Source organism: Accipiter gentilis, chromosome 14 (genome assembly GCF_929443795.1).
Source record: "Accipiter gentilis chromosome 14, bAccGen1.1, whole genome shotgun sequence".
NCBI lineage: Eukaryota > Metazoa > Chordata > Aves > Accipitriformes > Accipitridae > Astur > Astur gentilis.
Genome location: NC_064893.1, coordinates 10593860 through 10621006, shown reverse-complemented (window position 1 = coordinate 10621006; position 27147 = coordinate 10593860). Strand labels below are relative to the sequence as shown.

General features: G+C 37.5%; 1 protein-coding gene across 2 annotated transcripts in view; it reads left to right on the top strand.

The window, feature by feature from the left end:
- Positions 1–27147, top strand: part of ULK4 (unc-51 like kinase 4) — a 256275-nt gene that overhangs the window by 144581 nt on the left and 84547 nt on the right. For both annotated transcript variants that reach the window (XM_049817203.1, XM_049817204.1), the window contains one exon: positions 21168–21273. In XM_049817203.1, the coding sequence (XP_049673160.1) occupies positions 21168–21273 (106 nt within the window). The remainder of the gene's footprint in view (positions 1–21167; positions 21274–27147) is intronic.

Genomic DNA, 27147 nt, shown 5'->3' with positions numbered 1-27147 from the left:
ACCCCCACACCCCCCCCCCCCCGGTGGCACAGGGGGATGGGGAATGGGGTTTAGGGTCAGTTCATCACACGTTATTTTCTGCTGCTTCATCCTCCTCGGGGAGAGCGCTCGTCATACTCTTCCCCTGCTCCAGCGTGGGGTCCCTCCCACGGGAGACAGTCCTCCATGAACTTCTCCAACATGGGTCCTTCCCACGGGCTGCAGTTCTTCATGAATTGCTCCAGCATGGGTCCCTTCCACGGCGTGAAGTCCTTCAGGAGCACACTGCTCCAGCGCGGGTCCCCCACGGGGTCACAAGTCCTGCCAGAAAACCTGCTCCGTGGGCTCCTCTCTCCACAGGTCCGCAGGTCCTACCAGGAGCCTGCTCCAGCGCGGGGTTCCCACAGGGTCACAGCCTCCTTCGGGAACCCATCTGCTCCGGCGTGGGGTCCTCCATGGGCTGCAGGTGGATATCCGCTCCACCGTGGACCTCCATGGGCTACAGGGGGACAGCCTGTCTCACCATGGTCTTCACCACCACAGGCTGCAGGGGATTCTCTGTTCCAGCACCTGGAGCATCTCCTCCCCCTTCTTCTTCACTGACCTTGGTGTCTGCAGGGTTGTTTCTCTTACATGTTCTCACTCCTCGTTCTGGCTGCCGTTTCTGTCTCAGGAACTTTTTTTTCTCCTTCTTAAGTATGTTATCACAGAGGCGTTACCACTATTGCTGATTGGCTCAGCCTTGGCCAGCAGTGGGTCCGTCTTAGAGCCGGCTGATATTGGCTCTGTCGGACGCAGGAAGCTTCCAGCAACTTCTTACAGAAGCCACCCCTGTAACCCACCCCCGCTACCAAAACCTTGCCACGCAAAGCCAATACAAGCATTCACATATTCTTTCATCACACTTGATTTGAGCCTTTTTTGATAGAAATTTTGTACATAACTGTCAGAATCTTGTATTTGTGTAATTAAAATCCTCTCAAGTTTTTTTGACACCTAATACTACTCACTTTCAGTTTAATTTGCACTCCTTTTCAAAGCAACCCTGAAACCTGCATGTGTTCTGAAGTATTGCACAATGTGCCTGCTGTCAACAGTCCCAACTCTACGTACGCAGCGATGCAAGATGTGTTGCCATTATCACTCGGGAATGAGAGATCGTGGTTAGATGAAAACACAGTCTAATGAAAACATCTGCTTAATCCTTAGTCCTGGTCAGAAAAGCAATCTGAATGTTACAGATTATAAGAGGAAGTATTACAGTGGTAAGCAGGAAAACATTGTGCCGTGTTAATCCATGTGTGGATTTTGGGTTTCCCATCTAACAAAAGTTGTAGTAGAACTGCAAAATAATGCAAAGAAAAGAGACACAGATGATCAAAGGTCTGGAATGGCTGCTGTGGAAGAGATTACTCTTCCATACACTTTAATCTGGAAGATGATGATTGAGAGGGAAGTATGACATATACATAGCGTACAGTCATGAGTGACACATACAAGGTGAATAGGGAACTGTATTGCTGTTCGCTGTATCTTCTAATATAAGACCTGTATTACAAGAACTAAAGAATATTTGCAGCTGGGATCTTAAAGACCGACAAAAGGTGATACTGCTTGTTCCAGGGTTAAGCTCAGCTGTGAACTCTGTCCCATAGGGTCTGCAGTTTACTTGAATTAAAAAAGAGACTGGACAAAGGAATGGAAGAAAAATCCATTGAAAGCTATTATATTCAAAAGATCTGCTTCTGGCTCAAAGTCCTTGGGCTGTGAATTCCTAGAGGCTGGGGAAAGTGTTCTGTATACCTGGGTTGTACTTGCACGGCTTCTTCTGTCGCAAGTGTTTTAGATATGTTGTTGGGGTAGGTAGACTTTTAGTTTAAACCGAGTCAGGTTCTTCTTTATATACGAAAATGCATACATGGGAAACTTTCTGTATTTTAAGTTTTTAGTTACTAGCTGTAGAAGTTTGTCTTGCCACTCCTACTTTGTATGAGAAACCAGATTATTTTTTATGATTTAAACAAAATTACTTGTTTTCTGAAGCAACAAGTTATTTCTTTAAGAAATTAGCAAGTTAAAATACATAGTATTGGCTTTGAGTTATGAGGTTAATTTTCAGTCTGTGCTGTTTATTTGGTTGGATGCAAATATATTGGTATTAATGAGTACATGAGTTAAAAATAAACAGTAATGTTGAGAATTCAGAAACAAATTTGGACATAAAGTTTGTATTTAAGCTTTTATTTTTAGTTGTATGAATTACGAAATATATAGTATTTAATATCAAGCTCTGTTTCAGTCCTTTAACTCCAGCAGGGTTTACTTGTGTGAATGTAGGTGTCTGCCTGTATCTCTAATTGTACCTGACTTAAGAAATGTTTTGGAAATTTCTTCTTGATTAAGGAAGGTAATAATAATAACAAAAATCTATTCCTATTTTTAAGTTGCATCCTGCTCCATCTCAGTGTGAGTTATTCAGTAGGCATATCCTGAATTTTTGTCATAATTTCTTAACATAAGTTTTGTCCTAAGTATTTCTAATTAGAATTTATATTGTCTTGTTGATATGTTATGAAATATGTATCTTTAAACAGCATATGCAAAAAGGTATTTTTCACTTACTCATGAATGCTTTTTTAGAATACCAAAAGTAATTAGGTTCTGTGATTTGGTGTAACGCTGGGGTTTTTTTCAGAGTGTGTGTATGTGTTTTTCACTATAGAGAAACTTGCTGGAAACTGTGGCCACAAAATAGAATATATACTCTTAGGAGTTTTCATACTAAAAATTATGTATGATTTTTTTTGTTTCTCATTTTCAGTTCAAGGAGAATTATTGACAGGTTATAAGACTTACAATTCCTTTTACATTTTTAACTGAATATTTAGTATCTATGATAAATCTATGGGGTTAATGGTGTTGGTATAATATTAACTAATTTATTATGCTAAAATGATTCTGAAGGCTTGTATGTTTCAAATAGTATGTCACTCACAAATAAGTAAAATAATCTTTTCTACTTAGAAATGTCATTTATAAAAAAGTCAAATATCTAAATTACAATTGGAGATTGAGTATTTGTGTCTGTAAGTATGTATCTATCTTGCCATGTACTTAAGTCATTGCAGTTATGTCTAAAAATCAGGTGGTTCCTAATCTACTTCCCAGGTTAATTCATGTTTGTTTATTTTAATGGGAGTTTGATTCATCTAGGGGCTCTTGTTTGCATGGAAAACGTTGGAAATTCTTCTGTTTGAATAGACATCTTTGAATGTTTTTCATGCTTTCTTTGGCTATTGTGAGTTACTTGGACTCTATATGAAATCTGATTTTTGTCATACCTTATTTCCTTTACGTCTTTTTTGATGTATGGTCGTAATCACATTACTTTTTTGTACAGGCAACTAGAAAGAGCATAAAAAAAGGCTGGACTGTGTCAGATCAAGGGTCTTGGCTAGCCTGCTAGTTTTGTATCTGACAGTGGCCACAAATGTATGTCTAGAAAAAAGTTATCAGAAAGACTAATCCTACCTGATGTGTCCACCAAGTACTTTCTCTACATCCAACCACTTTCAGCTCAAGACCCCCCTGAACTGGCTGTAGTTACTGTGGGTTTAGCATTTGCAATGGACATCCTTTCCATGGCCTTGTCCAACCTAGGTCCCCTTGAGGGCCCATAATAAACTGCTCAAGTTCCCAACACTGTGGTAAGGCGCTGCACAGCCTGGCTTTGCATAGTGTGAAGAAACAGCTCCTTTTGTCTGTTTTGAACATGGCTCCTATTAGATTAATTGATTATTTCTTGGTTCTGTATTCAAGAAATCAGCAAACAATGGATCTTCATCCACTTATGACACCCTTGATTTTATAAATGACAGTATTCCCCCCTCAGTTGACTAAAACAGCTTGCTGGACTACAAAGCCATTATTACCTAGGTGTTTTTAAATGGAAGCTGTTCCACACTTTTGATCATTCTTGCTGCTTTCTCAGAATATTTTCCACCTTCATATATAATTTTTGAGATGTAGGACCAGAGTGGAGTGTTCAAAGGGTGGATGAGCTGTGGGTTTATACAGTGGCATAGCGGTGTTCTCTTTTTTTATTCTTCCTTCTTTTCCTTACATTTCACTTTTGGTTTTTGCCTGCTGTCATTGAGCTGTCATTTGTGTGAAACTGTCTTTCCTAACCTGAGGTTATTAGTTCATATATGAAGTTAGTATTTTTTCCCCACCAGGTACATCGCTTTATGTACCTTAAATTTCAAATGTACCTTCAGATAGATACAATGTTTCTCCCTCCATTTACACAGATTCCCTATCTATGAACAAGTTTCAGAGCTCTCGATGTTTAACATAGCACATTTCGACAGGATTTGTATGACATTAAAGCTCTTTTCACTCAGTCATTATAATTGGACAATTTTCACACATTAGAGAAAAAAATACTTGGGAGGTGGTTGGGGGTGGGTAAAGGGATAATTGCGCTCCTTGTTAATTAGAGATTTAACTGGTATCATGCTCAGAAAGCACATTACTTCCATCACACCCCTTTCCTCCAAATGTTCCTTGGCATTTTCTGCCTTTCTCCTCCATTTTAATTTAAATAATGCAGCAAAAGTAGTTAATCTTCTGGATTGGTAGCTGGTTCTGCTGTGAATAAAATCAAACAAATTAAATTCTTTATCTTTCATCATCCATCCTCCCCCACTTTTATCAGTAGCTGGTAAATCTTGCCTCCTGTTCTTTTAGGGGTTTTTTTCTCAGTCTCACAGGCCTGCAGTGCCCACAGCTTGGACACATTTCATTTTATTTACTAGTTCTCCTACAATCAGATTGTCATTTTGTAATATTCATATATATATATATGTGTGTGTATGTGTGTATATATGAAATAAACATATATATATATTTGTGACATTATTTATGTTAGAAGTCTCAACATCTTTGTGATCTCATAAGTGCCTTTCATACTGGATGGTGTAACACAAAAAAGAAGAAATGTGCCTGGTGCCAGGAGTTATGTGTCAGTTGATGGTAAGCAGGGGAAGAGGGAGGGGGGGAACAGTTGTGGGAAGCTGACAGGGCTGCTCTTGTTTGTAACTCCTGCATGCCCCAGGGCTGGCTGGCATGCAACCCTGCAGCCTTCCCTCGCTCCCACCCCAGCTTGGCCAGTGCTTGATCACAGATTGAGCCAAAGGGCTCCTGGAGACCTCGTGAAGAGGAGGGGCTGCAGCACCATGCTGCACGTGTGTGAAACGCAGGTGGTGCAGAAAGACTGAGAGTGATGATTCTTCCTGACATGAGGCTTCACAAGTCTAGTACCAAATTATGTCCTCTATGAATTAGAAGTTATAGGGAGAAATCCTGACCTTTCCACAGTTCATGTGTATTTTTTGAGAAATTTAAACAGGTCGTAAAGAAACAAATCACCATCAATGAAAATGTTCACCAAAGGTGAACAAATTCTACATTTAAATATTATTTCTGTAGAAGCAATATTAAGGTAAAATCTCATTCCTTCCAAACTTTGTGTTTGTCAGGCTAATTAAGACCGATCTGCTACTTTACTGTTCCTGCTAATGCAAATATCAATGCAAAGAGAAAGCATTTAATGAAAAGTACATACTGAAGTAAAGCTGGGATGCATGCTTTTCGGAGCAAGAGTTATTGACCTTGTGACCAGAATTTTACTGTGATATTATTACTGTTCTGACAAACAACTGAGGCTTATCTCCTGCTCTCATCTAAATAAATATTGGTGTAGGAATGTGGCAGTTGCTGACTATATGTTTATTGACCAGCCATATTCTGATGACTAAGGTAATAAGCTGTTGTGTGCTTCACAATAGAGCATGTAAAAGAATATTGAATGTCCGTGAATGGTTTCTGGCTGACAGAGGGTTCCACATTACGCTTCTGAACTCTGATCATTTATCTAGAAATTTGTCTGCTTTGGCTTCAGTCACGTATAATGCATTCCTTATGTTAATGTCTTCCTGAAGAGTTCATATTGCGGGATGATAATTAGATTTTAGAATGTCAGTCTTCCACAAAGCAAAACAATTTAAATCTTAATATTCTGCTTTTTACTTTCTGTTTTTAACTGTAGTCATTTACTCATTGTCTTATGTGCTTGGTTTCTAAATATATTTTGTTTTATAAAATGTTTTTATAGGCAAACTTAAAAATCATTGCTTTGCTAAAGTAGATTTATAATCAAATATATGCAAAAAGATTAAGCCTGCCGTGATCTAATCTTTAGTTTACCCCCTGCAACTTTCTAATTACAATTATAACAGTAGCATCATCTCAAAAGACTCAGCTGAAATTTTGTGGTCTCTTAGGTTTGTCTTTCAAGTCCCCTGTTTGTATTACTAGGTTCAGTTTCTGCCCCTTGCTTGCTTTGCGCAAGTAGTTCTTTACTGCTCATATGGCTACCGGAAGCAAAATTGTGCCCTAGAACCATTTTCTTTCTTTTTCATGTACCTCATTCCTTTCAAACTCCCACCTACCAAATAAAATAATAACCTGTTCAAACATGGTGAAACTAAATATGGTGGCTGACAGCTTTCACTCTGCAGTTTAAGTGATGGCCATAAATTTATCCCTATGGCAGATACTTAATCACTGTTTGGTGGGTGACATCGCATTTAATTTTCTGTTGCTATGTCATGTGATTTGGTATGGAGTTTGGCAACAAACTAGGTTGTGTGCAAGGACAAACCAGATTATTTTCAGTTACTTTACTGATTTGAGTAAAGTATCCTTTCTTCTTGGTGAATCCTTTCTACTTGGTGCATACTTTATTCATTTGACTAAAGCAGAAAGGACGTGTACAAGGGTCGATAGCTCCTTTCACTACTGCAGAGAGTGAAGGATTATTCTGTAAACATTTCAATTCATTTGTTACTGTATATTGTGAAGTTCTACATTTGCTTGCCCTGTAACAAGTTCTGGAGCAAGATTTAAATTCACTGCACGTAGCTAACTTTAGGGCTCACATCTGGATGGCACTGCAGGAGCATATTGCTGAAAGCAAACAGACTAGCAGTTCTGATGCTAACAATGGAGTCTGAGAAAACACTGGATGCCTGAATAAGATTCCATTAAAAAGGGGGGAGTGAGAGGGATGTCTAATGCAGTCCATTTAATGCGGAACTCTCCAGAGAGTGAAGTGGGGATTATGCCTGCTGCCCTTCTTATTAAAGGGTGGTACAGAAGATGCTTGTTGGGCGAATGGTATCTCCATAACAAACGCTCTATTACTCATGAATATGTTTCTAATTATATCTTAATGATCTCAGCCACAAATAGGAAGACAAAAATCTTTGTCTCCCTGAGTTGTTACCTTAGTGGCTGCAGGATTGGCAAGGTTTAGGTTATCCATCTCCTCTCACTAATCCCAGGGGACTTCATTGTGAGAAATGAGACTTGTTTATGATGGTGAATTAAATTGCTGTAAAAGGTTATTTCAACAGACAGTTGGGAAATCATAATAAAATAATTTAGTAAAAATGGGAGCTAGAGTATGCTTAATGAAACATGATTGGATTTAATTTTCTTGCTATTTCAGTCATTAAAGGTACATTATCCTTTCTCAGACCTCATTTGGGCTCTTTGCCAAAGATCCACTCTTAGTAACAGACTGAAACTTGCATGTTCCATTAGGATATGAAAATGGCTAATGATACCCTACCCTCCTCTCCCTGGCTTTTGTAAAATTTCTGTTACTAGCTTTTCAGATATATTTTAGCTGTTTTCCTCTTTCATCCTTTTATTCCCTCTCACATCTATTGTATGCATTTTTCAGTATGAATAACTATTAAGGGAGGAAAGGTTGAATGAAACAAAGTAAAATACTAATATAGTTACCTTAATAACTGTAAGATGGCTCATTATGACTAATTAGAAAATTAACTGCTTCAGTTATTACTAGGACCCTGTGTTCTAACAAAGTTAATATTTTGATCAGTTCATATGAAACACATTTTTATGCTATCTTAATCCAGTGGTCCTTAAGTGCTATCTTAATCCAATTATTTGGGGGGTTTTGTTTTGGTGCTGGTTTTTTTCCTTATTCTTTCCTTTTACAGTGCAATGACACATTGTGTGACATTGTATATGGGCTGAAATTTCTGTCTGGCCTCTAGTGATAATAAATTTAGTTCTGAATGATATTTTATGTCTTTCTCTTAGCATCAAAATGGTACTTTGATTTAAAAGTATCCAGCTCCTTTTTAGGCTATTAGTTTGTAGGAGAATAAAACTACTCTTTGTTGGTAGATAACTTGACCAGAGCAGCAGAACCTTGCTGTTAGGAACTGGTGATGGCTCCATGGTTTTCAAGACTTGAGTGTGGTGTTTGAGGAAGGGAATATTTGGGTTGTTTCAGTGTTTCATTATGTTATTCCAATTTGAATGTAGGTTTCACTGAGAAAGGCTTCTTGTGTTCAGGGTGAAATTTCTGCACAAAGTGGCATGGAAAGCAGAGGAGAAAGGCAGACCTCAGGGCAGCCAGTAGTTGTTAATCAGGAATGCCCATGGGGAAGGGGCCAAGTGCAGATCCCAAGTTCAGAATCACCCAGAGGGAATGGCTGACACTGGGTGTGTGAAGCTCAAAAAAAGTATTTTGAGTACTAGGCAAGATGTTTCACTAGCATCTCACCATCTCCTACTGAAATTGCTTCAGTTTGTATACATTAAATTTTCCTTATAGCAGAGGCTTCTGGTGACCTGGACTTTCACTTAAAATGAGGAGAAATAGAAGAACTTCAGTCCACTACACTTTGTGGGAGATAGTGAACCACTGTGGGGTACACCTAGGGAGTGCATCAGTGCAGACTGGGAATACTTTTTTGAAGTCTTGCATATTTGAAGGAATGGAAAATCCAGCTCTGTTTTGAAACAACATAGAATCTCAAGTCATTAATTTTTCAGTGTTGCTAGAATGGTTTCATTTGAATTTTGTATGTCATAGTTAAAATAATTTACGAGAAAATGTGTGTGTATATCTGTATTTATGTGTGTGTATATATATATTTAATGTATCCTGTCCTTTTAAAGCAATAGACATAAATTCTCATATAAACACGTAGTATCTGTTTACTACTGAAATGAGCTACATGAGGGGGAAAAGAAATAAAGGTCACTCTTTTGGGGGTTGAAGGCACTATGTTTGCAGTGCCTTCATAGTGTATCTCAGGTTTCTAGGCGATAACTTCCTTAACATTCATGGAAAGCAGAAAGGTTTGAATTGAACCTGTGCTCAGAAGAAAACACAAATTGGTGACTGGAATATATCTCTGTCATTAATAACTAGAATTTTGTTTTGTAACCTATACCAATTTTCAAACCCATATTCCTGAAGTTCACTTCTTGAATCAGTATGTAGGCACCTAAATAGAAATTACTTGGGAGGAAGAGGTGAGGCAAGACTATGAAGAAAACTATAATAAATCAGTTGGAAATTACCCTGGAAAGATGTCCAAATTAAAAAATAGTGTTCAACATATTGTTAAGAATACTACTAATAAAGTGCAGAATAACTTCCTCTGAGAAAGAAGTAGGGCTTGTTTAGAAGAGCTTCCTATTTTGCTGATGTTAGTCATTCTTGATTCTGTCTTTGATCCATCTGTTAACCTCCTATAAAAATGGAATAAATTACGGGTGAGATAATATGTAGAAGCAAGAGGTATACTTTCTTTTAAGTCATAGCATCTGATACTGCTTTGCAAATGCTTATGAGAAGCAGAATTGGTGTCCTTCCCTTGTATTCTTGTAGATCTGAGTTAAGACCAGCTTTTAAATCCAAAGTTGTGCCTTTGCCTTCTTGTTAGCTGTCATTTCTTTCTCCATTTTACTTTCTTCCCATCAGTTCTTGTTCAGATGTGATGGGTTAACCCTGGCTGAACACCAGGTGCCCACCAAAGCCGTTCTATCACTCCCCCATCCTCAGCTGGATAGGGGAGAGAAAATATAACAAAAGGCTCGCGGGTCGAGATAAGGACAGGAGAGATCATTCACTATTACCGTCATGGGCAAAACAGACTCAATTTGCAAAACATACTCAATTTATTACAAATCAACCAGAGCAAGGTAATGAGAAGTAAAATGAAATCTCAGAACACCTTCCCACCACCCCTCCGTTCTTCCCGGGCACAACTACCCTCCCGGATTTCACCACCAAGCCCCCCCAGCGGCACAGGGGGACAGGGATGGGGTTTATGGTCATCACACGTTATTTTCTGCCGCTTCACCTCCTCAGGACGAGGGCTGATCACACTCTTCCCCTGCTCCAGCGTGGGGTCCCACCCACGGGAGACAGTCCTCCACGAACTCCTCCAACGTGGGCCGTTCCCACGGGCTGCAGTTCTTCACGAACTGCTCCAGCATGGGTCCATTCCACGGTGTGCAGTCCTTCAGGAGCACACTGCTCCAGCGCGGGTCCCCCACGGGGTCACAAGTCCTGCCAGAAAGCCTGCTCCGTGGGCTCCTCTCTCCACAGATCCGCAGGTCCTGCCAGGAACCTGCTCCAGCGCGGGGTTCCCACGGGGTCACAGCCTCCTTCGGGAACCCACCTGCTCCGGCGTGGGGTCCTCCATGGGCTACAGGTGGATATCTGCTCCACCGTGGACCTCCCTGGACTGCAGGGGGACAGCCTGCCTCACCAGGGTCTTCACCACGGGCTGCAGGGGAATCTTCGCTCCGGCGCCTGGAGCATCTCCTCCCCCTCCTTCTTCACTGACCTTGGTGTCCGCAGGCTTGTTTCTCTTACATGTTCTCACTCCTCACTCCGGCGGCAGTTTCTCTCCGTCCCAACTTTTTTTCCTTCTTAAAAATGTTATCACAGAGGCGTTACCACTATCACTGATTGGCTCGGCCTTGGCCGGCGGGGTCTGTCTCAGAGCCGGCTAATATGGGCTCGCTCTCTCTCGACCACAGGGGAAGCTTCCAGCAGTTTCTTACAGAAGCCACCCCTGTAACCCCCCCCCCCCCCCCGCTACCAAAACCTTGCCAAACAAAACCAATACAGTAGTCTAGCATCACTGGCAGACCACTGCCAGCTAAGGAAACAGTTGTCTTCCAATATCAGTGAATTCCAGTGGCTGGAGGATATAATTCCTGTGACTGATGTTGCATTCATGCTGTCTGTATTTTATAGAGCTAAAATGGGGCTGTCATTTCATAAGTATTTTACTGAAATACGTACCTGAAATATGACCTACTAAAGTGAACTTCATCATGTTAACTTTTTCTAGGGTCACAGGTAGAGACAGAGTAGTATTAAATGCAAAGCAGGAAGAAAACAAATAATAAATAAAGATCATGATGAAGGGAAAAAATGTTATGTCTGTCTTAGACCAACATAACCAAGATACATATGCCATCTTTGGTTCTGCTGCCACAGGCAGAACTAATTTAAAAGCAAACTCCATGGAGTCTGGAAACTGCAGAATCATCCTAGAACAATTTAAGCAGGGAGAAGGTACTGTCATTTAACCTTGAAGTTCTGTCTTTTTAGTCTCTAGATTTATTTATTCTATTTAATTTTTTATCCCAACTACATGCTGTTCCTTCTGGTAAACACTAATAAAACAAAATCATGTTAACCTCGCACAGAATTTGATTAAAGAATGGGGTTGGTGGCTTGTTTGTTAGACACCAAGTTAGGCTGATGGGTGGTTTGTATCTTTGTGGGAGTTTTTTTGGATAACAGTAAGATTCCTTCCTGTTGTGTTTACAAGAGAAAGTGTGATTCTAGTATTGACATAGAATAAGAAATGAAAGAAAAGTTTCCTTCTGAAAAAGAAACTCTAATCGCTTTTTTTTTGGTTGGGTTTTTTTTTTGTTCCAGTTCTGAAGTCATCTGGCTATGAATCCAAACTGCTTCTTCCAAATATTCCCAAATGTGGTTCTTAATACCAGGCTTGTTTCTCTGAGAGCAGGGAGATTTTTGGTTGCTATGAACGCTACATTTTTTAGGCCTGGATTTCACAAATACTTCTTTTTGTAAACTGACGTTAAGAGAGATAGCAAATACTTCAAGTCTTATTTAGCTTAAATATGTGTATTAAATCCACTTATACTCAGGAGAGTTTTAGTCGCTGTGGCACACACACCATTAGGACTACTATGAATTCTAATCTTGCCTTCAAATTCTGAATCTTTGCCCCAGTATCATAGTTCAGTTCTGTTCAGACCATTGATTTTCACTTTCATCCCATCTCCTTTTATTCTCGGACTTCATATACACAGCTTAGCATAAGAAGAAAATGCATTCATCCTTGAGTTCTTGAATAAGTGCCAAGCTAACACTGCGATACATGGGGTATGAAAGTATGTTTGTGTAATATACATACTGTTTATCAGGGAACATTAACTTGAGATAGAGTTGAGAGTAGAGATTATATACCACTAATTATATTATAGAGGAAGAAACTTTACAGAGATCGTTTATGCATAAACCCTATTCCTATATTTCACAAAGATATTGTAATATACTGAAATTATTTTTCATTTCCTGGATTTGTAGGTATTTGATAATGTGATTATAGTAAAGGTTTGCTAATACTCATGGTCCTTAATTAACTGATTGAAAAACAAAAACAAAACCAAACCCAAAACCCCCCAACAAACCCAACACATATGTGAGTCTATCATCCATTATACTTTTTTTTTTTTCCCCAGTGTTCAGTCTTCTGGAAGCAATAGTGCTAAAATGGAGGAGATACCCAATTCTGTAACCTTCTGCAATGTCAGAAGGAAGGGAGGAGGCTGGTGATTTGAAAGGGAGTTCTTATAATTTAAGTGTTGGGCCAATCATGGATTGTCTTGTGTTGACCATGAATGTTAAGCAAAGAAAAATGATGCCAAATAAAATCTCCCTATAATATTTCTTTAGAGTATATATGAATTTCACTCTTAAGCAAATAACTACTGTTGAGAGTTAATGTTTATTGAGTGTAACACCACAAAAAAGCACTGTGATGATGAGTAATTTAACAATTTTTTACTTACATTAATAAACAGTGTTTTGCTAGGTAGAGTTTTCACTTATCGGTATGTAATTTCTCTTGCCTTGTCTGCCTAGTGTCATAGGAGGAATATAGTTTGTTTAGAGCATAATTGCTTGTCTGTCTAAGCCCAGGACACGAACATGAAAGAAGATGTAGCTTGCTGCTAGAGGAATAACTTGAGTGGGGAAGTGCTGGAACATGAATTTGCTAGGGCATCCATACACAGTGGTATGTGTACTCTGAGCTGAGTGAATTGTTGATAGCTGATACAGTCTGATTGTTGAGTATGTTTGTTTACTAAATGCATGTCTCTGGGAAAATGCAAAATCGCTGCGAACAAGTGTCCCAGATTGAGATTAACAGGCTTCCTTAAAAAAAGATACAAAAAAGTAAGAATTTCCTAATGTCTTTCAGATTAGTAATTAACTACTTAAATAATCCCTAAAAAAACTAATAGTAGAAATTAAGAAATAATAAAATTATTTTGAAGGTGCCAAAGGTAATGAGACTGTACCATGAATCTAGTAACAGAAGATTCAGTAGATGCTTCCTGTTGATTTAACAGCCCTTCATTGTTTTCAAGTTTAATGTAATTTGAATAAATGAATTATCAACATTCTCTGTTGCATTTACAGATTGAGTAAAGGTGAATGTGTGAGAAAACAGCGTGTTTCAAACTAAATAGTATTTTGTGCTGCCTTGTCAGTCCATGGCTTCTCATTCAACATCTTTTTCACCAGCACCACTGAGTTTTAAGATAGTCTGTGAGTATGAAGAATAAAACATTCAATTTGAGATTGAGAGAGGCAATGGATATTTTTACTATCCATTTTACTTCCTCAGAGAAGTCTAGTTTTTCCACAGTTAGGGTTTTTTTCAGTTGATAGGGAAAGTGTTGGGAAGGGTATTTCAATGTCGATCTTACACACCTCAGTAGGTGGTGTAAACTCAGTCTGTATCAGGTTTTGCTTTTAACTGCTGATTGAGCAACTAGTTAGCTGTAGAGAAGCAAGCAGGTTCTGGGGAAAAGAGAGAGAGACCCATTCCTTAACAGCTGATGATGGATTAAGGAACGCAGGGTATAGGAGATCAATATTCAAATCCCTGCACAGCACAATTCCAACAGAGACTTGAAACTAAGCTTTCAGTATCCTAGGTGAGTACCCTAAATTAGCACCCTATTCAGCATATGTCTCTCTTTATGATTTTAAGCAGAAATTCCATTTTGAACCCTTCAAACCTTTTCCAGTCAAAAGTGTTAATATGGTCCTTCGGATAAGTCTAATGGATCTATGTTCTCTAAATTAAAAATGTCACCAGCAAATTCCCCAAACTCATCTAAACTTTCCTTGTGGTGGCAAAGTGTCTTTTACATTAAAGCAAAATCCATGCAGAAAAAGAGATGTGAGTTGATTGGTATCTGTCGTTCTGAAGATGTTCAAGAACTAGCTTTTAATTAATGCTGAAAACACAAGTCTGAGAAGTGAATATTTTGGTAAGGAAGTGTCTTGGTGTAATGGTTGATTGCAGGTCCCAGGTGACTTTGCAGTTCAAATGTTTCACTTATACTTGTGGCTTTCCAAACCATCTACAGAGTTATGATAGTGAATATAAAGTTACTGCTGTGGTGGTATCAATTACTTCTAGAGCTTCATTTCTTCAGAACATACCAGCATGAATACTTCCAGGGTGCTGGGATCTTCCTTGATATGAGGAAGTTTAATTCCCCAGAGTAAGATATCTATATAGCTTCTTTTTCATACTCTCTCTTCAGTCGTGAGAAAATTTTTCTTTTAAGGGAGTTTCTGAGTGTTATCACAATGAATAGCTTTAATACTTGGGAAGCTAATTGCATGGATACTTCTTTCTAGGTAATGGGGAAAATTATGTTTTTATAGGAAATTGCTTCAGAGCGTCTTCCCTGTGAAGGAGCATGACTATGTGAGAGAGGAGTCTTCTCAGGCTCCCTCTGTTGTCAGGAAAGAAAATTTCCCTCAAGAATGAGTTCTTTCGCTAAGGTTCTCAAGAGCAAAAGGAGAAGCTTTCAGGTTTTGTTGGTGCCAGAAATTTAAGTGCAATTCCGTAGGAAGAAGAAGCAACATTGCATTTAGAGATTTACTGCTGAGTTGCTTTGCACTTCATCTGTAACCATGAGTGTAAGATTGCATGGCTGGTTATTGTTTTCTGTGTTGTGCTGCAAAAAAAATTATCCTGTCTTTGTCCAAAAATTAGACAAAAAATGGTATGTGAATTTCACTGAATCGGACCATTAGTTTCCTGTTGTTAGTTTGGTTATTTTTTCCCCAAGATGACTGTCTAATTCACTGAAAACTGACTAACAGAAACTTTCATGTCAATAGCTGGGGTTTTTTTGTCAGATAAATACAAAGCAAAAGCAAGGACAAAAAGAAATTCTTACTCAAGATTTGGGACTTTGGTAGTTTATACTTTGTAGAATAAGTGTGCTGATAAAGTGTGCTGATATCCTGGAATCTTTTCTTTTCATCATGTATAAAGTAGTATTGATGACAAACCTTCATATGATTTCCCTCTTAATAACCTGAAGATTGTCTACCTCTAATTCCAAACAGATTTAAGTATTCTTCTCTTCTTATAGTTTATAAATCTCATGCTTGCTGACATAGGACAGTTTCGTAATCCCTAACTTGCTGCTTAAATGTTCCTGCTTGGATTAGCATTGTTTATTCAACTTCCTCAAGTTTGAAACATGAAGTGGTCTTCTTAAAGGAGGAAAAGTAGTTACCCTGTTAATAGGTGGTGTTAAAAATACTGTTCTTGTTCACTTGTCCATTCTTTGAAGTTGTATTCTCATGGGATTTGGGAATAAAATGAGAAGAGAAAGGGCACAGGCCTTATTTATATTTTCAGTCCTTAATGTTTGTTGTGCAAAAGAAGTTCTTGTATGATGTTGACAGAAGCTGGTTTTCTAAAAGTAAAAAATTTTATCTTTTCATTCTAGAGAGGCTATGTTCTTTAGAGCTCTGTTTGTTGTAAATGTCACCTTTCCTCCTTATGCCTACTGAGATTCTGGCCATTAACACAGATAAAATTACATGCTTGTCTCCAAGATAACAAGGAATTTGGTGAAATGAAAAGGGAGTAACAAATGAGTTCCAGAATAAAAAGTCAAGATTGTTAAATGTCTGAAAACCTGAACTTTGATATGGCAAGAGAACACACTTGTAAATTGATATACTTCTGAAAAATGGATGTACTTCTCAAAAAGTATCTTGTGAAATTTTGCATCGCCTGCTGCAGTGAGTAGGAAAACAAAACCTAAGACTAACACTACTGCTTTCTGTTGGTTGGTACTTGACATACTAGGTTTTTATTAATGGTATCCTTTCTCCTTCATCAGTCCTTCAAAATTACTACTGTTTCCCTGTCCTCAATTGACTTTGCCTAAGCACTTGATGACTAAGAATACAGATTCTTTTTTTTTTTTTTTTTTTAATATTCCAACAGGAATTTCTGTGAAAGTTGCAAAGACTTCTGATCTTCATGTGTGGACTGAATATATCACTGTGGTGATACATCTGAGAAGCATGATTATTTCAGAAATGGGTTACCAGATTAGTAGTTGCTCCTTATTGTATTACTATACCTAGAGGAAAATATTTGGAAATATTAGCTCTGTTAGAACTGTGCTTTTGAAAAAGGCTGATTTTTGAAAAGCAGAGTAGCAAGAGACATGGCTGTGCTTACTTGTGACTTAGACCATCAATAAGGAAAATAGTATTACCTTAATGTTAGAGATCCATACTTATATGCTTTCAGTTTATGCATAACTGGTCTTATGCATCAAAAGTCACAAAATGTTAAAGACCAGATCAGCCAACTACGTATATAGCTGGATTAAATTTGTTTCTGAGTGGGCTTCCTCTTGTGATTGAAGAATGCCATATATGCTGTTGTGAATGTCCCTTGCAGGCTGTATGCTAATAATACCATTTCATACAGAAGGGTTCTACTGTTATGTCCAGAAAAGTTTCTGATCCTCTATTTCATATATTCAAAGTAATACACTATATCAAAATAAGCTAGGTTGAATGCAGTATTAAACTGTGCTCTTGTTAGAGGTCCTTGTTAGCATCAATGCTTCGGTTTATTTTATCTCAGCTATACTGTGCCAAAGAATCATCACATAAAAATGGCATCTTTTAGTAAATGTAATTTGGATATAGTTCATTTCTATAATTTTCTTCTTTCAGTGGATTTAGTGCATGAAAAATCAAGCCTCCATCTTGTTACATCCCCTTATTTACCTAACTTGCTTTTGTAGGTCATATGTAATCTTGAGAAGGAGAGTCCCTTTATAGTTAAAGTTTAATCACTCTTATTGTATTGAATGAGCAGTAGCGCTCTGGTATATAGTGGTCCTTAGATTTAATTACAGCATATCTGTAAACACAGCATTTAGTGCATTTTTTTCTGGATTCTTAGATATGTGAGTAGGAGGCATGTATGTGAAGTCTCCCAAACTCGTAACCTCTTATCACAATTGCCATCTCTTTCAGTATCTAAATTGTAATTAAAATACTGTAATTTGCCTATGCTGTTCGAAGTTCTAATCCACTTAAAGGAAGAGAAATGGCAGCTTTAGCCATAGTATCTTGCCAAGATTCATACTCCCACTTTGCTAATTCACACCCTCTTACCTAACTGGATTTTAAAAAAAATAGTTCAACTGATTTCTTTTGTTAACATACAACCCTTCAAAATTAGAATGAAAAGTTTAATGGCCTAAATACAGTGCAGTCCTATTTGAAAAGCCTGATTTATCTTCTGTGGTTCCTTTTTTTTATGCTAGTATTTCCTTGTTATGCCCTTGGTATTTCATAGCTGTCCTTTTTAAGCACTGAAGCAATTAGTTTTGAGAAGACTGATTCTTCAGGGTCCAGTGCTTTCCTGCCTTTAATTCACCGAAGCTGTACATTTTAATGAAGTTGTTTCATCTGTGTTGCCAAACACTAGAATTTTTGCTGCTTCAATTCTAATTATCTCTGCTGGCAAATGCTATGTTTTATTAAAGCTGTCAAGTGCACTGTTCGTTAAATGTCCACAGTCTGTGGTGCTGTGCACACAAATTAGATCAGCTTTGCTCCTTGATAGATTATGAAGAAGTTAAATATTTTTATATAAACCTCTAAAATCAAGTGTAACAGCAATCAATGATGACTTATCTGAATAAAGCATACCTGTAGCTTCTTGAAACCTAGTATCTTGTCAAAAACCTATCTATGATACATACGTTAAAAGTCTAGTAGTACAGCTGAGTATACCATTTGTAGGATTTTAATCGTTAGGAGACCATTTTCCTTCCTCAAGATATCTACATTGCATCTTGAATTCTGGTTTATATGTGTTTAGGCTAAGATAAGTTCTGTTACACATGCTTTGATATAAGTAAAAGCATCAGTGCTGATCTTTCAGTAGGGGATTGTATAGTATAATTGATCTCCGTTAAAAGCAAAGATGGCTTCATTTTAATGTTCCTAACCTGGTGAATGCAAAAGATTGTAAGCAACTACCAGCTTTTCTTGTAATTGCATATCTCAAAAGGGAATTTTACTAGAAGATGTTTACTTCACATATATAGGGCAGTAATAGAAATATTGTGCTTGCAAAGAAAATTTTTGAGTCAGTTCTCATTTTGGCACTTGTGCTTGTTTTTTTTCTTTCTTTTATTAATTTTGTATTCTCAGAGTATGTATCTAACTTCAATAACACAGTCATTCTTACTATCTGATGTATTGTTTTCTAAATGTTCTTTAGGAGAATAAATAAGATATTGTGATGATAGACTATGAGATAAACACATTGTTGATCTTTTGAAAAAATGTTTTTCTTACCCTTAAGCTATCTGTAGGAAATAACTTCAAATTTATTTTTAGTACCATGGCTTTATGGTATCTTTTTTCTGTACTGGTTACCTTGTCTTTTGAAGAATGTAGTCTTTATACTTTCCAACATTGCTTTTAAATTTGTCAGGCTGTATTTTAAACCTTCAGAGGAACAAATATTTATTGTACTCTTTATAGAGATCATAAATGACATCTCAAATTGCTATGTAAAGTAAATAGAACTTTGGGGCTTTTGGATATATATTTTTTTAGGGTTTGGTAGGAAACTACAGTCCTTCAAAAGGCTGAGAGGCACTCTTCCTTGTCTCTTCTCCTTGTGATCCAGTGTGAAGTGCTCTAGTATGAATAGAAAATTCATACAGCCTGAAGTTGAATAGGAGGCTGTGTATGTTTACATATTTCTTTATCTGTTAATGTGTTATGCCTTATCGTGTATATTTCATAGTATTTACAGGAAATGATAGCATTTAGTTTTAGGGTTTGAGTGCAGAAACAGAAATTAATGCTTTCAAAGCAACCATCTGAGCCTCTGCCTGTCAAAATATTTCCTTCAGTAGTTAAGCATTTAAAGGAAAACATTTGTTCTTCACATTGCATGACCCTTTTTAACCACTGTAACAGAGGACTTTCTGACGTGGCATTGAAGTTGCATTTCACAGTATTCTGAATTTTATCAGAATGGTCAAGAAATAAAAATCAGGAGTGTCTCACTTCAGAATTTCTTTCAACCAGTTATATGAAGTTTCCAGGCAGAGATTCAAATAGTGTGGTTTATCCTAAATGCAGTGCTGCTGACTTAGTCCTGTCCCAACCCAAAAAGTGACTTATAAACTAGAGTTATCACTCTGAATGGTGTTCATAGGGTGGCTTGAAGTGAATTCTTGGAAGAATCATAAAATATGTTCTTTGTGATTGCTGCTGGGTAACAGTCAAGCAGCCTAATTCTCCACCAGGTATGGTATTTAGATGGTCAATAAGATTACCCCAACGAGGGATAGATTACTGCTGTTTTCAAGCATATATCTGAGACAGAAGGTCATAAATACCTAAGCGAAGAGATGTAGGAAATAAATTGTTCTTGGCCACCAGCACTCGTCTCCTGAAAGAACTTTCAGGGAAGGTGTTCCTTTGTATTCAAGGACTGAAGTATTTTTTGTCATCTGAAATACTTAACTTCAGACCAATAATCTTTCATCTTGTCCAGCTTAAATTTTAACTTTTTTTCAAAGGCCCACTGTCAGACAGGAGATGGATCAGAATAGATGGCGTATTCTGTGGCAATGAAGTAGTTGAGTGATATCAGTATATTGAAAGATTTGATGGGAAAACGAAGCATGGAAGTCACCTAGCTGCATGTGAAATGTCTACAATATATGAAATATGACCATTTTTTCTTAATGTTGTTATTTTCACTTTGGATGTATGTTTCTAACTGGCTTTGAGTCTGAAAAATCAGACAAAATATTTCCTGAAACTTCTAGGGAGATTTGAAATGTATTCAGGCTTATATTTATATCTAGACTCAAATTTGGAAAAGCTTGTCCTGTTTTGGCTTCTTGGAAGTTACCTGAGTTGTTATTGTCACTAGCATGAATAAACAAATGCTTTGATTGCATTGCCTTATCCACCCTTTTCAGGTTGCATGTGCAAGAGTCTTAACTGTAAGGGAGGAAAATAAATTTCTTTATAAACCCCGATGCCTTCCTTTTACCAGTATAGTCTCAGAAAATTGTGAAAAATCACTGAAGCAATCATCAAGCATGAGAAAGACGTCATAGATGATGCAATTCAATACAGAAATAGGCCTTTAGTGTGCATGTGAAATTAATTTTATACTTATGAAAGTATACAAACAAAAACCAAATAGTTTTTACAACTTACTGTGGGTTGTCAAGCTGAAACTGAAAAGAGTAAAATTAATACCATTAATAAAAGAAATACCATACAAAGGAAAATGTTCCTGGTTCTGAATATACAGAGATTAGGTTGATAAAGCTCTATGTCATTTTTAAAAGTCCTAAAATTTTAGACCTAATTAGGAACTCTTTCAGTTCAAAAGAACATGGGAGAAATTTTGGTCCAAGTTTTTAGATTTGACTCCCTGAAATTGATGTTACCTACTAAGATATTTGGCTGGTTTTCTAGTATTTTAAATGTTGAACTAAGGGACTGAGAGAGTATTGCTTTTGTATTACTACATTTTTGGAACGGAATAGTCGTCTTCTAACCTTGCAAAAGGAAAACTAGATTATTTTATTTGTGGGGGTTTTTGTTGTTGTTTTTACAGGAACACCAAGACAGTATACTTGGGAATACAATGCAAACTGTAATTGCCTTACTGAATAACATGGTTGCTAACAAAAGCACGAACATGATGCTACTCTTTGAAGAAGGTATGTCATCTTTATCTTTTGTTATTCTCCTTACCATAGATGTTTCCCAGTCTGTTGTAATATCTGGCACTGTGTGAAACTGTAGACTTTTATGTATTTATATTCTATAGTGGTTGTTAGATGATTGCATTGTAACTGGTTGGTACTCCTCATCACTTCATCTACCTCCCTTACTGATTTCATTATAAATTTAACTTTTAGAAAGCTGTTCCTCCAAGAAAATGCTGTTACAAAAGAATTACTGACTGAAAGTTATGTTATGCCCATGAAGAATGGCTTTGGAAAGGAGTGGGCTAGAGCTCTGACCAGAACAGTGCAGAATGCAGGCAGAGCGACCCTCTGCCAGTTCTTCCTTTTCTCACTGCTCAAACCTGTGAAAGGATAAGTTGTACAATATTACTGCACTTTCTAAAAAACTAGCTTCTGTTCCTGTCCAGTGATGTAGACTAACGGGGTGAGGACCAAACTGACTATGAAGTCATAGATTCATAGAATCATTTAGGTTGGAGAAGACCTTCAAGATGATGGAGTCCAACCATCATCCATGTGCACTAAACCATGTTATGGAGTACCCTGTCTGTGCACTTTTTGAGTACCTCCAGGGATGGTGACTCAACCACTTCCCTGGGCAGCCTGTTCCAATGTCTGACGTTAAATCTGACATTGAATGTCTGACACTGAATCAAAGTCTTAGTCTAAAAACCATTCCATGTCTTCATTTCACTATATTTTATTATCGAAGCTCCTTTTATTTAGAAATTGGTTCTTGCTTACAAAATGAAGAGAAAGTTTCTGCTGTTGGAAATCTATATAAATTTAAAAACTTGTTTAGAAATATTCACATTGATAGTATTACTTTTATTGATCATTAATGAGTGAGTGACATCCAGCAATACAGATCCACACTACTGTTTGTACTATTTGTATAGAATAAATCAAAGACCTAGGCTACTGGCATAGCAGTATATAATATCCTGCAGAAGGAAAAGGAAGACATTTGCATAGAGAGACAGTGAAGAGACAGCTAGGTCTCTTGTGAAGCCAAGAGTTGAGAGAAAACCTTATAAAAGTCTCTAGGAAAAGATTGGGTGGGGTATGAGGGGGAAAATTCATCAGAGTGTAGCTTTTCTGTAGTCATCACATCAGAGGAGGAGCCAGATGAGGCATAGTGTGATTAATGGTTTAAGGATAAACACTGATGGTGATGAGCAAATTTGAAGAATTGGATCTGCATTATATATGCGATTAAAAAAAAAAATATGTCCAAACGCATACCAGCCTAAAACTCCATCAAGATTGGTAGTAGTGGTCATGCCCTCGTTTTTGTAATTACCTTAGCAGTTAAAGCACTCACCCAGAAAGTGGGAGAGCTGAATTCCTGGTCCTTTTTACTCTGAAGTGATTGAATGGACAATGCCATCATTCAGGAGATGAACTGGAACTTGACATTGTAGCTAATAACATGCTCCTCTCCTCTGTTTCAAACAGATCCACTCTGAAGTTAGTGGTGTGAGAATAGGGCCAGAAGAAAAGAAAGAAGAGGAAAATATGACTGAATTGGAGAGGGGTGGTTCATAGCCTTCTGATTCTTTGGTTATTTCTCAGCAAACTGCCTATCACACTTAGAGCTGCTTGGGGTTGCTTGGGGTTTCGATGTATGTACTGCTTTTACTATCTGTGGGCACATCCGCTCTCTGTCGGGCGAAATCCTAAGCTAGCACTGACCTGAGCTGCAACAAGATAACTTGTTAAAACTGCATAACGATATGCAGAGAAGTTAGCTCAAGTCCCACAAGCACTGTAACCATGTAACTGGCATGCCTTAGTCAAAGTAATATGCTCTGCCTTTCTGCATGGCAAATTAGGTGCAAAACTATTTAACAACATAGCAAAACTGCATCCGTTCCCTAAATATCTCCTCTTCATTGTCTCACAGAGCAAACTCCCATGTACTTTTTATGCTGCTGGTAGTATATCAGTGCTCTTTCACTTCTCATCTGCTCCAAAAATAAAATGCATCTCTTCCATCATGCTAGTTTCCAAATTAAGGAAGTGGAATAGAAACATTATTAAAGTCTTTTATCTTTTCCTTGTGCTATGTCATATATGACTCCAGTAATATTTTCAGATTATAAGTAATTGGATAACACTAACTTGGACTCACTGAACTTCATCCTGAGTGTGAAAAACAGCACAGCAGACAAAAATAATTTATCTCAAGTAAAACGTCTCCATCTTCTCTCATTCCTTTTCCTCACTGGCTAATCTTCAGAGTGCTGAAAACCTGGGGTTTGGCCAGTGCTTTATTGATTGAGGGCCTAATTGTTGAGTAAAGAACTTCTGAAATTTGGTTTGCAAGAATGATATGAAGGTATTATCTTGTAATTGTAGACTTTAAGATTTTCTTTGAATGAAAATTAGAGAAAGTTATTCCATACAAACTGGGGGGCTTTTTATCCTTTTCATTACCAACTGTAAATATGTAGTGTTCACTACAGGAAAATACCTTAAACTTCCTCTGCCACTATCTTTGATATTCAACTTGTCATTTTTGAATTATTTTTGTGTGATGGAGAAAAACAAGATCTAGCAAAATGGAAACTAAGCTCCCTCTTGTAGAAAACAATCCTGGAATCCAAATAGCAAAGTTGAACGTGAGTCAGAGGTGTGCCCTTGCAGCAATAAAGGCAAAAGACGGCTGTGATAAGAATAACTGGAAGGTCGAGGGAAGTGATTATTCTCCTCTATTTGGCACTCATGAGATTTCATCTAGAATACAGTGTCTACTTTTTTGCTCCAAACTATAAGACAGACATTGACAGACAGGAGCAAGTCCGGAGGAGGGCAGTCAAGATGTTTAGGAGAGTGGACCACATGGTGTGTGTATTTCCAGCCTTTGCCTGTTATATTACATGAATTTATTCCTTCCCAAGTGCAGAACTTTGTATTTGCCTTTGTTAAACTTTAAGAGGTTTCTGGCAGCCCATTTTTTGAGCTCTTCAGCTTCCTGACCTCTTTCTGAATGTTAGCTCAGCCCTTCATCACAGCAACTGCTTGCCTCATTTCGATGTCATCTGCAAACTTGCTGAAGGTGCATGTTATTCCATCCTATTAACACTCTGTATCCATGCTGTTAATGAAGGCATTCAACATTCATGAGCTATTCTGCTGTCTTAAAAAAAAAAATAAAAATGGCTGAAGACAGGTTAGTATGGGTCATCAATTTCCCTTATTTCCCCATTACAGTGTGATAATTAATTCATGTATATATGGAGCTTTAGAAATTAAAAACCCTAAATACCCTAAAAAAATGTTATAAGGAACTCAGGTTAGGGGATCAGTCCTGTCAAGTTTTTTTGTTTCCAGGAGTCCAGACATTAGCAATCAGGATTTCTTTGTGATTCTGTGTATTCCTTTCTTCAGCTGCGAAGAAGCAATATTTTTGCAGATAGATCAGAGACCGTTGTCACTGTTTTCTTTTGTGCCTGTTAGCCTTCAGAACTCTCTCCTGCTTAAAGGAGTTGTATTAGGAGATTATTTTTTTAATGGGTTGTGGCTTACATGTTGAACTTACTCCTTTCTCAAGGAAATCTTGCATGATGGCACTTGCTTCGTTACTACTTCTGTGATTTCATATTAATAACAATGATAAGGTTGTGCATTTCAGCAACTTGTGTACAGTGTGGATTGCCTAGCATTAATTTCTCTCTCCCCTGAACTGTGTCCTTTTGTGTGGCAATACATCAGACATGTAATGATAACCACTTGTAATGTTTAAAGTTGAAATGGAGAATAACATATGCAACTAAAGTCACACGGGGAATTTAAAATGGCCTGTGCTTTTGTTATCAGCTGTTAAATAATGTTCTGTTAACATTAATGACAATTTCCACTTAATAATCAGGGGGGAATAATATGATGCAGTTTAATTACTGAGACTGGAATTCAGTAAGGAGGCTGGGATTAACGTAGGGTCTCTTGTGAATAGTTAAGGGGAGATGCTAAAAAGCCAAGACAATAGTGGTCATTTTTAGCATGGTCTTCTAAGAATGTGAGACTTACTCTCTTTCCCTCTGTCTTGGCTTCTGTCTGCCAGTCTCTTTCTTTCCTCCCTTTCCCCATCTTTTGAACTCATTGGACAATATTAAGTTAACTTGAGAGAGCATAGAGGTCTGCATATACAAAGTATATATTTGTTCTCTAATAATATCTGAGGAAAGGAGAGACACACATTAGTGCCATAGCTTAGGGAAAGGCAATAGTATGAGCTTATCAATTAAATGTTCCTGGCTAATGTACAGCAGAGTAGTGCAATACATGACATGCAAAATATATATATATATGTACTTATATATTTACAGAAAGAAAGGAATTTTAATACCTGAAGTTTCCAAATTACAAAATTTTAAAAAACATTGTTTGTAACCTATTATCTTGGACCATCTCTATGGAAATTAGGTTGCAAAAACCCAAAAGATGTTATTTCACCTTCAGGTAGGAACTAAAGAATGTAAATGGGAGAGGAACATCATTCTTGAACAGTTTTCCTTCTTTTATCATAAAGTTGTGACATGATCAAAGTGGAGCTAACTGGTTTGAGTTTATATCCTGGATTATAATAGTTCTTACTGATGGAGGTGAAACCTTCTCATCTGTGAATTCTATTTCCATTAGCATTTATTAAATTAACTTAAAATTATAAAGCTTAAAGCTTATACTCTCTTATAGTATCCTGAGGTCTACTAATAGGCCTGTAGAGATCTATTAATTAGTATATCCCCCATGTCTTTTCTGTATTCACTTCCCATTTGCTTTTTAGGATATCTGCAGTTCTCAATTTTAGGATTGTAACCACCAAGTTCAACACTGTGTTGGTGAATGCCTGAGAAGGGTACCTGTGTGATGATCCCACAGGATCAGTCAGTGTATGGGAGCAACTCCCACTATAGCACATGCTTATAGTTGGGTGATATAGGATGAAGCAGTGTCAAGGTTTCGGAAATGGGGAAATGGAGTCATCAGTGATAAGGATGGTGACTTATTACCATGGAAGTAGGCAGGGATATAGGATGCAAACCTGTAGGAAATGGGGTATTGTTAGTTCTACTGGTCATGAAACAACCAGCTATATATTACTTCGTGCTTGTCATATTAAAAGAGTTAATATTTGTTGGCTACAAATTGAACACCTGGTTCTAGATGCTAGAATCATCAGCTCTTAAGCAGGTGTTGTAGGAGTACAGTAGATGAACCTGTGTTTCTCTAGAAAGGCATTACGGCAGTCTACTGAAAAGACATACTGTCTGTCTTAGGCATGCTGTGTCTGTTGACAAGCATTGACATACTGACAAATTTAGACATGAGATGAACCACAAAGGTTTGGCTGCTTGATAAATCAGTGATGTTAGTGTGCAAGACTGCTTAATTATGTGGAACATGATAGGTAATAAATAGCCAAGTGCATCACAGCACTTAATGTAGTAAAAATCTTATACTCAGTACAATTCATGGATATATTGGCTCTTTATTTTGCCTTCAATTCTGTCTTTTTGTCACTTTTGTTTCTTTTCTTGTTGTGTGTCTGAGGTTTTTTTGGTTTTAAGTAGTTTGTACAAATTAAGACTAGAAAATGTTAAATCATTTTAATTGTTTGTAGTTAGTAGTGCTTTCAAACTTTGAGTCCCATTTGTCTCCAGGTCGTATTCAAAGGCAAAGAAATTCTTAATTCTAACTGTTGCATCATGTGCATTTTGCTTATAGGAAGCATTTGGACATAGTGTATTAGAGTGTAGGACGTAGTATATTAGAGTGTAGAGAAATGTATTTCAAAGGCTTTAGCTGCTTCATCAGGATCCTCATTCTGAAGAAATGAAC